Source organism: Petaurus breviceps, unplaced genomic scaffold, assembly GCF_028583685.1.
Source record: "Petaurus breviceps papuanus isolate PSGF00001 unplaced genomic scaffold, PetGlider_PUasm1.0 37, whole genome shotgun sequence".
In the NCBI taxonomy this organism is placed as follows: Eukaryota; Metazoa; Chordata; class Mammalia; order Diprotodontia; family Petauridae; genus Petaurus; species Petaurus breviceps.
The window spans coordinates 34,185,762-34,199,704 of NW_027186296.1; the positions used below are offsets into that span (position 1 = coordinate 34,185,762).

At 40.6% G+C, this 13,943-nt stretch overlaps 1 protein-coding gene across 1 annotated transcript in view; it reads right to left on the minus strand.

Moving 5' to 3' along the window:
• The window catches only part of NOX5 (NADPH oxidase 5), a 44,592-nt gene that overhangs the window by 11,705 nt on the left and 18,944 nt on the right, over window positions 1-13,943 (minus strand). Inside the window, exons 7-10 of the mRNA XM_069098212.1 lie at window positions 9,487-9,665; window positions 8,732-8,914; window positions 7,579-7,711; window positions 1,042-1,184 (exon numbers count right to left, since the gene is read on the minus strand). Of these exons, the coding sequence (XP_068954313.1) occupies window positions 1,042-1,184; window positions 7,579-7,711; window positions 8,732-8,914; window positions 9,487-9,665 (638 nt within the window). The remainder of the gene's footprint in view (window positions 1-1,041; window positions 1,185-7,578; window positions 7,712-8,731; window positions 8,915-9,486; window positions 9,666-13,943) is intronic.

The window sequence follows — 13,943 nt, forward strand, 5'->3', positions numbered from 1 at the left end:
TTCCTTCTTTTCCCTTCCCCTAATCCACAAGGAGTTGTTTTATCTCATGCTACTGGGTATCTGGTTAGACGCGATTGATCGATATGGATGGTGTGATGGCATTTCATGGGTCTTTCTTATCCTTGTCACAGATTATAAACTCCCCAGGGGAGGCAGGGATAGGATCTGGTCTCCTTTGTCTTCTCTTATAAGCTTCTGTATACGTAAGACATGGGATCAGAGGAACACAGATTCAAGAGTCGGAAGGGACCTTGGAGATGAATTGCCCTCTTCCCCAAACTCCTCACTTACCAGATGAGGAAACTGAGGCCCAGAGAGGCTATGTGATTTCCCCATAGTTATACCCATACCAAGAGGCAGAGCTGGGATTTAAACCCAGGTTCTCTGTTTCTAAATCTAGCATGCTTTTCACTGGGTCACACTGCTTTAGGCCTCCATGTCCTCTTACCACTCCTCTTCCATGGCCTAATGATTTCTTTGACTCCTTTCCTTCCTATCAGGATATGCCCACAGACCCTTCACTTTCCTCTAAGGTGTCAGAGTCTGAGAACAGTTTATCTTATTTCTGCCCAGCATTTGCCTTTTTACTGAGACTAAAGACTTAATATAAAGAGGTAAGCTTTAACTAGTGGAATTTCAGACATCATACAAAGGGTCTTCTGGAGGCTAATGAAATCATGTATCATAGGCAGGTATGTGAGTCTAGCCCTGTGCAAACTTCTATTGCTAGTAAAGGATATAACTTGATTGTAGGGGGAGTACTCAGGTCAGTGCCCTTGGCCAGGGGTGTTCTGAGCTAGCTCTAACTGGCTCCTTAAATTTTCAATGTAAGCATCTACACCTTGGAAATCTGCAAGCACTATATAAATCAGGGCTTGGTTTATTGTTTTGTTGATTGTCTGGGCTTAAGAAAGTGATGGAGAAAATGTTAATAACATAGATTAAATTTTAAAAGCGTTCATGGGTACACTTTTGCCAGCACACCTCTAGATAGGACACATGGCTTTTGAGGAAAACTTCCTTTACCCTTCAGTCACCGACCTGGGGTTTCCTCTGACTCCTTCTGAACTTCAGGCTGTGTGTCAGCCTCTTGGCACCAAAGCAAATGGGGTCAGAGGCCTTGAAGTATTCATACAGTCTGTTGGTCCACTGTCCCTGAGATCTGATGTGCAGCCAGATGGTGTCTGGAAAGGGAATAAAATTAGTGGGGAAGAGAGGTATAGTTGAATTTCGCAAGAAAGAAAACAAATACTCATTTATTAAGTACTTCCTGTGTAACAGGCACTGTGATAAATGCTTAAGAAAATTTTTGGAAGCCAAGATGGCAGAGAAGAGAAACACTCAGCTAAGCTCTCCAAATTCCCTTCCAAACAACTCTAAAATAATGCCTCAAATAAAATTCTGGATCAGCAGAGCTAACAAAAGGTCAGGTAAAACAGTTTTCCAGTACAAGATAACTTAGCAGGTCATCAGGAAAGTTCTATCTCACCAGGGTGGTGGTCAGGCAAACCTAGGGCTCAGGGCAGACCATGCAGCTCAGGATGCTTTCTGGAGGTGAGTACACTGGTGGCGGCAGCAGCTTTGGGAGTTCTCAGCCAACGGATAGTAAGGGGAGCAGACGATTGGTTAGAAGGAGATCTCAGGGAACTCTTTACTGACACTGAGTTCAGGAACCTGTTGTATTGCCCATATGCAGTTCCAGGTTGCAGTCCTAGGGACAAAAGGACTGATAGCACTTGTAACTTCAGGGGAGCAAGGGCCCTGGGTCATAATTCCAGGGTGGAGAGGAGTCCTTGTGCTCACTCATGGGGGAGTAGGGACCCTTGGTCCCTGGTCTCAGTTCTAAGACAGAGAAGAGCCCTGACAATTGAGGCTTCAGGAGACTGGTGGACCTAGTCACAGTCCCAGGGCCAGGAAGAGTGGTAGTGCTGGTGGCCACAGGGGAGCAAGTCTCTTTCTGGGTAAAGGGCATAACACAAGCCAGGAGAGCAGTGATCACACTTCTCCCTAGATCATGCCAACTTGGAAACACCAAAAACCAAAAATCTAGCTCTGAAAACAGCATCAAGAAAGGCCTGAAGTGGGGCTGCTAGGTGGTGCAGTGGATAGAGCACCAGCCCTGAAGTCAGGAGGACCTGAGTTCAAATCCAGTCTCAGACGCTTGACACACTTACTAGCTGTGTGATTTTGGGCAAGTCACTTAACCCCAATTTCCCTTCAAAAAGAAAAAAGAAAAGAAAAAAAAAGGCCTGAAGCTTAGAATAGTGCCCTCTCTACTCTGGGGAGAGAGTCCAATTTTAACAAAAAGTTAAATGTCCAGAAAAAGGCTAGAAAAGTGAGCAAACAACAACAACAAAGAACATGATGGCAAAAAGTTACTTTGGTGACAGTAAGACTCAGAAGAAGATAACAGTATCAAAGTGCCTACAAGAAAAGTCTCACAGAAAAATGTAAATTGGATACCAGCCTAACAAGAATTCCTGAAAGAGCTAAAAAAAAAAAAAAGAGGTGGGGGAACTTTTAAAATAAAATAAGAGAGGTAGAGGAAAAACTGGGAAAAGAAATGAGAGTGATGAAGAAAAATTATGAAAAGAGAGTCAACAGTTTGATAAAAGTACAAAAAGTACTAAAGGCAGCTAGGTGGTACAGTGAATAGAGCACCGGCCCTGGAGTCAGGAGGACCTGAGTTCAAATCTGGCCTCAGACAATTGACACACTTACTAACCAAGTGACTTTCGGCAAGTCACTTAACCCCAGTTGCCCTCCAAAAGGCAAAAAAAAAGTACTAAAGAAAATAACACCTTAAAAAACCAGAATAAGCCAAATAGATTTTTAAAGAGGCATAAAAATCCATTGAAGAGGATTCCTTAAAAAGCAAAATTAGTCAAATGGAAAAAGAGGTACAAAATCTCACTGAAGAATTAGAATTGGGTAAATGGAAACTAATGATTCCATGAGACATAACCCCCCCCCCCATAAAACAATATCTATGCTAGTGGGGAAATCTCAATTTTATCTTCTCAGTCTAACCATAAAATAAACAAGAAAGAAATTAAGAAGATGAATAAAAAGCATATCCACTATCACCACTATTATTCAATATTGTTTTTAGAAAACTAGCTATAGCAATAAGACAAGAGAAAATTTGGAGGAATAAAAATTGGCAATGAAGAAATAAAACCATTATTCTTTGCAGATGATTTGATGATACTTAGATGAGTTGATGATACTTAGAGAATCCCAGAGAATCAACTACAAAAAACTAGTCAAAACAATTAACAATTTCAGCAAAGTTGCAGTATATGAGAAAACTCACAAAATCATTAGCACTTCTATATATTATCAACATAGTCTAGCAACAAGAAAGAGAAAGAGAAATTTCATTTAAAATAATTGCAGACAATGTAAAATACCTGGGAGTCTACCTGCCAAAACAAACACAGGGACTGTACAAACACTATACGAACAAAGTACTTTTCACATAAATAAAGTCAGATCTAGATAATAGGAGAAATATTAATTTCTCAAGGCTAAGAGGAGTAAATATGATAAAATGACAATTCTACCTAAATCAATTTACTTATTCAGTGCCATACCAATCAAATCACCAAAACATTATTTTATAGAGCTAGAAAAAAATCAAAACAAAATTCATCTGGAAGAACAGAAGATCAAGAATTTCAACATTGCAACTTTCCACATCACAGTTTTGATATATTATGGGTCGGCATAAGAAATTTTATGGGAATTTAGAGAGAATTTTGTGGAAGCCACAGATGACATGTGAAGACCAGAAAATGACAGAGAAAAAGTTTAGAAATTCAGAAATGCATAAAATATATGTAAAGTGTTACATAATATCAACCCAAATTTTATAAGAAAATACTGTAAATACCCCCATAAAAGAAAAAGAAAAAAATTCAAACTTCTCTGGCATGTAGGGAAGGTAAAAAAAAATTGCATGGATTTTCCAAATCATGGGGGCATTGTACCCCTGATCCATGTGATGTGGAAGGGATAACTATATAGCTTCCCATTGCACACACTGGGGTGGAGGTAGGGGGTAGGAAGGGAGTGAGGTTGAGTTAAGTGGCTATTCATGCCTTCATGCATGCATGCATTATTTCCCAATCTACTTTTACTTAGTGCCATTTAGGTTGAAGTCATTGTGCTAGTAAAGAGTAAATAAGCCTCCAAAATCTATTAAAAAAGACAGTTGGACTTCCAGTAACTTGGGAAATAATTTGATATTGTAGATAAAAATGATGATGTTGGTAATGGTAACTAGTATTTATATAGCATGTTCAGGTTTGTTAATTACCTTACACAATGATAATAATAACTAGAATTTATATAGTCTCTACTATGTGTCACACACTATGCCAGATGTTTTACAAATATTATCTCATTTGAATCTCACAACAAATCTGGGAGGTAGGAGCTATTATTATCCCCATTGAGGAAATTTAGGCAAAAATATGTTAGGTGACTTGCCCAGAGGCAAATAGTAAGTGTCTGAGGCTGGATTTGAACTCTGGTCTTCCTGATTCCAGGCTCAGTAATACATCCACTATGTCACCTACTTGCTTCTATATATTGTCTTGGTTCACCCTTACCACAGCCCTGTCATATAGATGCTATTATTATCCCTGTTTGAGATAAATCCAAAGATCCCAATTGTTGGGGTAAGAATTTACTATTTGACAAAAATTCCTAGAAGGCAGCCTAGCAGAAGCTAGGTATATATTATCTCACACTGTATTCCAAGATAAGGTAAGATGGGTACATGATATGGACATAAAAGGTAACATCATAAGTAAATTAGTGGAGCACAGGAAGAAATTACCTGTCAGATCTATGGATAGGGGATGAGTTCATGACCATACAAGAGTTAGAGAGGTTCACAGGAGATAAAATGCATAATTTTGGTTATGTAAAATTAAAAAGTTTATGCACAAACAAAACAAATTCAACTAAAATTAGAAAAAAAATTAGAAAACTGGGGGAAATCTTTGCAGCAGTTTTCCCTGATAAAGGTCTGATTTCTCAAATATATAGGCAACTGAGTTAAATTTAGAAGAATAGAACCATTCCCCAATTGATAAATGGTTAAGGGATATGAACAGATAGTTTTCAGAAGAAGAAATAAAAGCTACCAATAATCATATTTTTAATATGCTCTAAATCACTAATAATTAGAGAAACAAAAATTAAAACATCTCTGAGGTACTCTCACAGCCATGAGGTACTCTTATAGCCATAAGATTGACTAAGATGAAGAAAAGGAAAATTACAAATGGGGAGGGGAGGTGGGAAAAACAGGTATACTAATGCATCATTGGTGGAGTTGTGAACTAGTGCAACCTGGAAAGCCATTTGGAACTCAACACAAGAAACTATTAAACTGTGCATAACCTTTAACCCTGTAATACTAAGTCTATACCCTAAAGAAATCAAAGGAAAAGGGCCCATGTGTAAAATATATATAGCAGCTCTTTTTTGGTGGCAAAAACTATAAACTGAGAAGATACCCATCAATTGGTGAGAAAAGTTATGGTATATAAATATGATGGAACACTATTATGCTATATGAAATGATGAAGGATATGATTTGAGAAATACCTGGGAAAACTTATATGAAATAATGCAAAGTGAAGTGAACAGAACTTGGAGAATAATCTACACAGTAACCAAAAGATTATAAAGATGTCCCACTATGAAAGGCTTAGTAATTGATCAACCCAATGACCCATCACAATTCCAAAGGGCTCATGATAAAATTGAAAATTTTTTTTGGCTTTTTGGAGGGGGAAGGGTAGGGCAATAGGGGTTAAGTGACTTGCCCAAGGTCATATGGCTAGTTCTTTTGGTGTGTGTGTGTGTGTGTGTGTGTGTGTGTGTGTGTGTGTGTGAAGTGTCTGAGGCCAGATCCGAACCCAGCTCCTCCTGACTCCAGGGCCGGTGCTCTACTCACTGTGACACCTAGCTCCCTAAAATTGAATTTTTAAAAAAATCATTATTTTTTTTTTAATGAATGAAAAGACTGAGGCTGAGAGTTGTTAGATGACTTATGCAACTAGTTTAGAGTCTGAGGCAGGTTTTGAATTTAAGTCTTCCTGACTTCAGATCTGGCACTTTTTCTACCTTACCTGGGGGAGTTACTTAACATCTCTCAGTCTGTTTTTGCACCTATAACATGGAGATAATAATAGCACCCACCTCACAAGGTTGTTATGAAAAATGAGTGAGATAATATACATAAAGTACTTTGAAAATCTTAAAGCACTATCTTCATATTAGACATTATCATCATCATCATCATTATTCCAGGCTCCATTACCAACAGGAGTGGAATGAGGGTTTTCAGATGTGAAACCAAGGATAAGTGGAGAAAGGAGAGAGGGAATTATCTTAGCAGTTCACTCAAATTGTCTTCTGCTGCCCACCTAATAGGATTGTTGTGAGAAAAGCACACATTGTCACTGAAGCCATAGGGTCACATAGAGTTAGACAGGATGACTGAACAAGTATTCACTAAATACTCACTATGTTCCAGGGGAGGGGAACCTGTGGCCTTGAGCCACATGTAGCCCTCTAGGTCCTTGGGTGCAGCCTTTTGACTGAGTTCAAGTTTTATAGAACAAATCCTTTTTTAACAAAAGATTTGTTCTTGGGGTGGGCACGTAGCACAGTGAGTAGGAGCACCGGCCCCAGTGTTGGGATGGCCTGGGGATTGAATCCAGGCTCAGATACTTAGCACCACACCCAGAAATAACTGGCCATGTAACCTTGAGCAAGTTACTTAACCCCGATTGCTTTAAAAAAAAAAAGATTTGTTCTGTGAAGTTTGGATTCAGTCAAAGGGCCACAGTTGAGGACTAGACACTGCCTGCTTAATATGTTACTTCCCTTAGAGGACAATTTAAATTGTGTTCTGACAAAATGGGATAGAATGAACAAAGTCTCTGGAATCAGAGAAACTAGGTGCAAATCCCACTTCTGACATTATCTGTGTGACATTAGCTAAGTCCTCCCCGGGCCTCAGCTTCCTCATCTATAAATGAGGAGATTGGACAAGATGGCCTCAGATGGTCCCTTTTTGTTCTAGGTGATACCTATGATCATCCCAAATCTAGGATCCTATCAGAATTACCACTTTGTTCAAGTCAAAGGAATGAAGCTCTAACTTCAAACATCAGTCAGTGGGTAGGAGAGTTATTGGGGGGGCAGAGAGTCCTTCCCAGAGTCCCTGAAATCTTCCTTTATAGGCAGACACCTATTCTGTCTACACATGAGCCTGGTTATACCTATAGCAAGGTGGTTTTGTTTTACTCCAGATGGCCAGCCTGAAGAATAGTGATGGGAGACAAGGGGAGAATGGTCACCATGAGAAAGAACCCCAACTTCCATAGGCAGTGGCAACTAAGAAGGATGAAAGCCTTTTGGTTTCATAACTTCCCCTAGGCAAAGTGAGCATTAGCCTGTATTAGAATGATCACATCAATGTTTTGGGGTACAAGTTTGGTGTGCACAGTCTCAGTCTTGCAGGTGACAGGCTGGTCAAGTGTCCCTTCTTACCTTCCTGCTCTGGAGCACTGCTGATGGTGAAAGGATGCCATTCATACTTAGCAATAGCTGGGATGTTCAAGTACACGTAGTCTCCAGGCTTGTAGTGGAAAAAAGAGGGCCGACTGATCACAAGGTGAGTGACCTGGGGATAGAGGGAACAAATTGGGTCAGACAAGCATTCCACAGAAACAAGGAAACTTTTTAGTAGTGAAAGTATAGAGGGCATCCTAATTGAAGACTCGTGGGATGTTAGAGGCCATTGAGCCTAATCCTTTCATTTTACAGTAGAGGAAACTGAGGAAAACAGAGGTTAAATGACTTTCCCAGAGTCTGTAGCTAGTAAGTGTCAAAGGCCAGATTTGAATTCAGGTCTTCCTGACTCCAGATCAAGGACTCTAATCCATTGAGCTATATTTGTCATGGAGAATGCTAACCTATTAATTGGGAGAAAACAAATGTGTGGAGCCAGGACATTAAGGGATCAGGGTAGCAACTGAAGTGGGACATGGTGAGGAAGAACATCACCTTACTTCTTTTCAGGAAAGATTTGAAACTGTTTCTAAACATATACTTCCTTCATGAAGACTACCCTGAATACCATAGCCTACACTGATTTCTCTCCTTAGACAGAAGCATGGTGAAATGGATAGCGTTGGATTTGGCATCAGGAAAACTTGGATCCAAATCCTGCCCTGGACAGCCAACAAGTACACATTAAATACCTACTATGTGCCCCCAGACACTTTCTAGCTGCGACCCTGGGCAAGTCGCTGAAATCTCAGAGTCTTAGTTTCTTCACCTGTAAAATGGAGGTAATAACAACAGCTACCTCATCAAGTTGTTGTGAGGACCAATAAAACAAACTTCACAAATTCTTTAGAGGTCTATAAAAGTGAGTTATTAGTATTACAAGAACTCCTGCTCATTTTTAGTTTGTGCCTTATAATAATCAAACACTTAATTCTGCAACACCTGACATTTTTCTCTTATTTGCAGAATGATTAGACCATAGATTTGGGGCTGGGAGAGAACCTAGAGGCCATTGAGTCCCATACACTTGAACTTTCCTCTTCCAACTTCTGTTCCCCTAAATCTTTATGGGGATGGGTGGGGATATAGAACATAGAAGGCAAGGGGTGATAGCAGAGGAGGGCCGATTCACCTTGGAGGAGAGGAGGTTGACTTCCACAATGCATAGGGTTGCCATGCGTGACAACACCAGCCCTACAACTTTCTCCAGGAAGAATAAGAGACCAGGGACCAGCAGCCACTTCCAGAAATTGGACGCATGTATGATGAGCAGCACCCAGATAGAGATGTAGGAGAGGTGGGTCCAGTAGAATACCTGTAAGAACACAGAGAGAGATACTGGCTCGGAGGCAGCTTCAAATCCAGCAAGGAATTGTCCTGTACTGCCCTATGGATGTTGGGGAGGTTTGGGGAGGTAATGGGGAAGAGTCTTGGCATAGCTATTCAGTGCTGATGACTTCTCTTTGCCGATGGAGTAGTCACAATCAGGACAGCCATGGCCAGCAGGGCCATTCATTCACTAGGAGCAATAATTTCAGCCAAAAGAGTAGCAACGAAGATAATGTTCCTATGATTTGTTGCCTAGAGTAGAGTGAGGTCCCCCACAATGAACCAGAGGGCTCAAGCCCTGTAGGGCAACCTATGGCATCTGCCCTTTTCAGTAGGGTAGAAACAGTTCCTATCTGCTATTCAACTTCTTGGGGATAGCAAAACCCTCACTCACTTTCCTTTTCCTTTTGGCCTTTGCAAAGCTTTTTTGCTTTAACTATCCACCATAGGTAGAAAGGACCTGACAATGATTTTTAGGGGGGCAGATAGCCATAGATAGGGTCCTGAGAGGGTAGATTCTCAGCAAATGGGAAAGAAAGATATAGAGAGAGATCTTACCTCAAAGTGCCCGCTCCTGCGGACAAACGAGCAGGAACACACAAGCATGATGACTATGAGAAGCTGTAGAACAATGCCCGTGAGGGAAGCCGTGCCACTGACCCAGCCAATGCCAGGCCGGGTGGTGAGGAGATATTCCCAGAACTGGAAGTGGCTGTCCTCCAATTGAGACAGGCGCACTAGACAAAAAAAAAAAATTATACACACACACACACACACATATCCCAGAATGGGGAAAACAGACAGATAAATGAACCCTCTGGGTACCTGGGGCAACAAGACAATAGATCAAAGTCAGAATTTTAAAGTAGTTTGTTCTGGAGTTCAGGGACCAGCAACCACCAGTAGACTCATCAATTTTCTAAACCACACTGTACTTTCTTCCTCCTGCACTGCATTTAGATTCTCAGTCATAGAATGCTAATATTGGAAAGGTATCTTAGAAATCTTCTAGTCTAGAATGTGCCTCTCTCCTGTCCCTCATAGTATCCAGCTCAGAGCTGGGCACACAGCAGACATGTTTGCTGATTTTTTTCCATGAAGAATCATTCAGGGGGCAGCTAGGTGGTGCAGTAAATAGAGCACCGGCTCTGGAGTCAGGAGGACCTGAGTTCAAATCTAGCCTCAGACACTTAATACTTATTAGCCATGTGACCTAGAGCAAGTCACTTAACCCCAATTGCCCTGCTTTTCCCCCTCCAAAAAAGCAAAAAAAAAAAGAATCATTCAGAAGGACTCACATGTACAAAAATATTTATAGTCTCTCTTTGTGGTGGCAAAGAACTGGAAATTGAGGAGATGCTCATCAATTGGGGAATGCCTGAACAAGTTGTGGTAGATGAATGAAATGGTATACTATTATTCTATAAGAAATGATGAGCAGGCAGACTTCAGAAAAACCTGGAAAGACTTATATGAACTGATGTTGAGTGAAGTGAGCAGAACCAGAAGAATATTTTATACAGTAACAGCAACACTGTGCAAAGACTAATTTTGATAGACTTGGCTCTTCTTAGCAATGCAAGGATATAAGACAACTCCAAATGACTCATGATGGAAAATGCTGTCCATATCCAGAAAAAAACTATGGAGTCATAATGCAGATCGAAGCAAACTATTTGTTCTCTTTCTCTTTCTCTGTCTGTCTGTCTGTCTGTCTATCTCTCTCTCTCTCTCTCTCTCTCTCTCTCTCTCTCTCTCTCTCTCTCTCTCTGTCTCTCTCTCTCTCTCTCTCTCTCTCTCTCTCTCTCTCTCTCTCTCTCTCTCTCTCTCTCTCTCTGTCTCTCTCTCTGTCTCTCTGTCTCTCTCTCTGTCTCTCTCTCTGTCTCTCTCTCTCTCTCATTTCTTTTTTCTTGTGGTTTCTCCCATTGGTTCTAATTCTTCCTTACAATCTGACTAATGTGAAAGTATGTTTAATATGAATGTATATGTAGAGCCTTTATCAGATTGCATGCTGTCTCGGGGTGGAGGGGAATAGGGAGAAAATTTGGAACTCAAAATCTTAAGGAAGTGAATGGTGAAAACTAAAAATAAATAGAATTTTTTTAAAAATGATGTAGGACATTAAAAAAAAGAATCATTGAGGCATGTATAGGATCACTTCCTGCCTTCCACTTATCTGTGCTTTTGAATCCTTACAGCTAGAAAATGGAAATGTGAAGAAGATGAATTACTCAAAATCACACAATTAATTAGTATCATATATATTTAGTTGTCTTAGATACTTAAAAGGATATCTTTTGTCATTTTGTTTCCCTCCCTGACTCCCATTCCACCAATGGGTGACAAGAGAGACCAGCAGTACCTGCTACATGCTGCTGGAAGGAGCCGCTGACTTTTTCTTTCCCCAGACAACCCTCATTGCCGCCTGCCCAGTTTCCACTAGGTGCAAGATGCCCACTGCCAACTGGAAGCTGACCCCTACATCCCTACTTGTGCTGAAGATATCCCAGAGAACTCTGGAACTCACTATTCTTTTTGTGTGGAACAGCCATTTGCCCTCAAGATCATCTGGACCTTGCCATCTACTCTGCAACTTAACCTTCCTAAGCTCTACTTGGCTTTTCCATTTTCCACAAACTGAACATAAACACAAGCTTTCCGTTTTGTGTTATCTCCTCCAATAAGAACATGACCTTTTTGAGAGCAATGATTGTCTCAATTTTCTTTCTTGTATCTTGAGTGCTCAGCAAAGTGCTTGATGCATAGTAAGTAATTAAATGCTTTTTTCATTTAGTTATATTTAATTTAGCACCTCATTATGCACTGTCTTTCCACATTCTAACTGTTCCACATGTATCGATGTCATTTCCACAACTAGAATGCTAATTCCCCAAGGGCAAAGAGTATGGCTCTTTTTTCTATCCCTCACAACACCTTGAATGGAGGAGCTGGACACATCAGAGACCAGAGACATGTTGGTTGAATGTTGTCCGTTTTTCTGGTTGAGACCGTCTAGCTCTACTAACCAGTGCCCTTCATCCTATGATTGCTTCTGCATGAGGCCATATCTTATCTCTCGTACTTGATTACTGGGCAGCCTGTCTGTTCTTCATTCTCAAAGAAGACCATGACATCAGAGAAGTGATGCCATGACATTCAAGTGAATCAGATTTAAGTGAGGGAGGGCTGTGCAAAGTCACTAGTCTCACTTTCTCCTCTGAAGCCATCTGGGTCCAGTGGCCAGATATGGATCAGGATGACTGGAGATGGCCCGGGATGCAGTGGGGGACCTTGGCCTTTTCAAGCTAAGGTCTTTAACAGGTCTCAGATTGACTGAGACAATGCCCATTCAGTGATTGAAGCTAAATAAGAATTGAGGCAGAGAATACCCTATTTACATAGTCAAAAATTAAGTAAATTAATTAATATTTTAAAATTGATAATAAGTATGTGACCATGAGCAAGCTGAATAACCCCTTGAGCCTCAGTCTCTTTATCTACATGTAACAGTAATATCCAAGAGAAAAAGAACTACATTTCTCAGGATACGGGACTCCATAGTACAAGTACTCATCGGAGGAGAGTAAGAATTTTATTTTCCATAAGGCTGGATGCTGATGGCACTCTCGCTTGGAAGGAGAAAGAAGCTTCTTTAAAAGAGGACATATCCAAGGGATGGAGAGTCTATGGTAGCAGAGTCTAGTAGCAGCAAGAATTTTAGATGTCTAGCCACCCACAGAGTGATCTGGGAGACAGTAAGACAGGAAGAGGAGGCCATGACAAGCTGAAGAGATCCAACCTGAATGGGCAGATGCCATCTTTGTTGAAGTTTTCAATCCTCCCACCCTTACTGCAAAGAGACTTTGTCCAAGCTTCTGCTATCAGAATTGTGAGAGTTTTGTCATTCAGTCATTTTTCTGTAATGTGTGACTGTTCATGACCCCATTTGGGGTTTTCTTGGCAAACATACTGGAGTGGTTTGCCATTTGCTTCTCCAGCTCATTTCACAGATGAGGAAACTGAGGTAAACAGGGTTAGGTGACTTGCCCAGGGTGACACAGCTAGATTTGAACTTGAGAAGGTGAATCTTCCTGATTCCAGGCCTAATACTCTCTCCACTATGCCACCAAGCTGCCCTGAACTACTCTGGCTAAAAGGAGGAATGAAACCATACTCACTTGAAATGTGGGCTGTAATCATAGCCTGTTGATTTGCTATTCACTTCTGTCCTGATTTCGTGTTCTATGAGGGACATGGGAACTGTGGTTTTCCAAGCTGAATATAATAATCTAGATGATTTTGTATGCATTTATTTTGCATATAATTATGTTGTACATGTTGATTCCCTTTATAGAATGCAAGCTACTTTAGGCTAAGGATCATGTTGTTCCTGTTATTATCTTTGTATCTCCAGCACCTAGCACACTGTCTTCCTCATAGTAGGCACTTAATGAGTCTTCATTGATTTATAGCTTGATCAAGTCCAATCCATACTCCTTCCATAACATACCCACCAAGTTCAGCCTCTGCTTGAAGATCATCAATGAGAACAAATGTACTATTGCCAAGGACATCTCATTCCACTTTTAAATAGCACTGATTTTTAGGAACTCTGGTCTTGTTCAGCTCTTTACAGACCCTGCCTAAAATCCTGGTCTTAAGCAAAGCTGGAGGGAAAAATAGCATAGTAAATAATCATGATGCAGGAGGCAGCAACTCTGGCAAGGAGGGACAAGTGGCAATAAGCAACTGTCCTTTCTGCTTTTGAAAATAAGCCTGCAAATACTTAATGCCTTTGGATGAGGTTGAAAATTAGTCTCATCATTCTAGAAAGCTATTCTGAATTATGCTAAAATACAAAAGTGCCTAAAATGTCCATATCCTTTGAGCTAACCAGCCCACTGCTAAGTATATACTCAAAAGAAGTCAAAGACAAGAAGATCCTGTATTATTCCATCATATTCATAATGGCACCTTTTTGTGGTAGCAAAAGACTGAAAACAAAAAAAAAATTG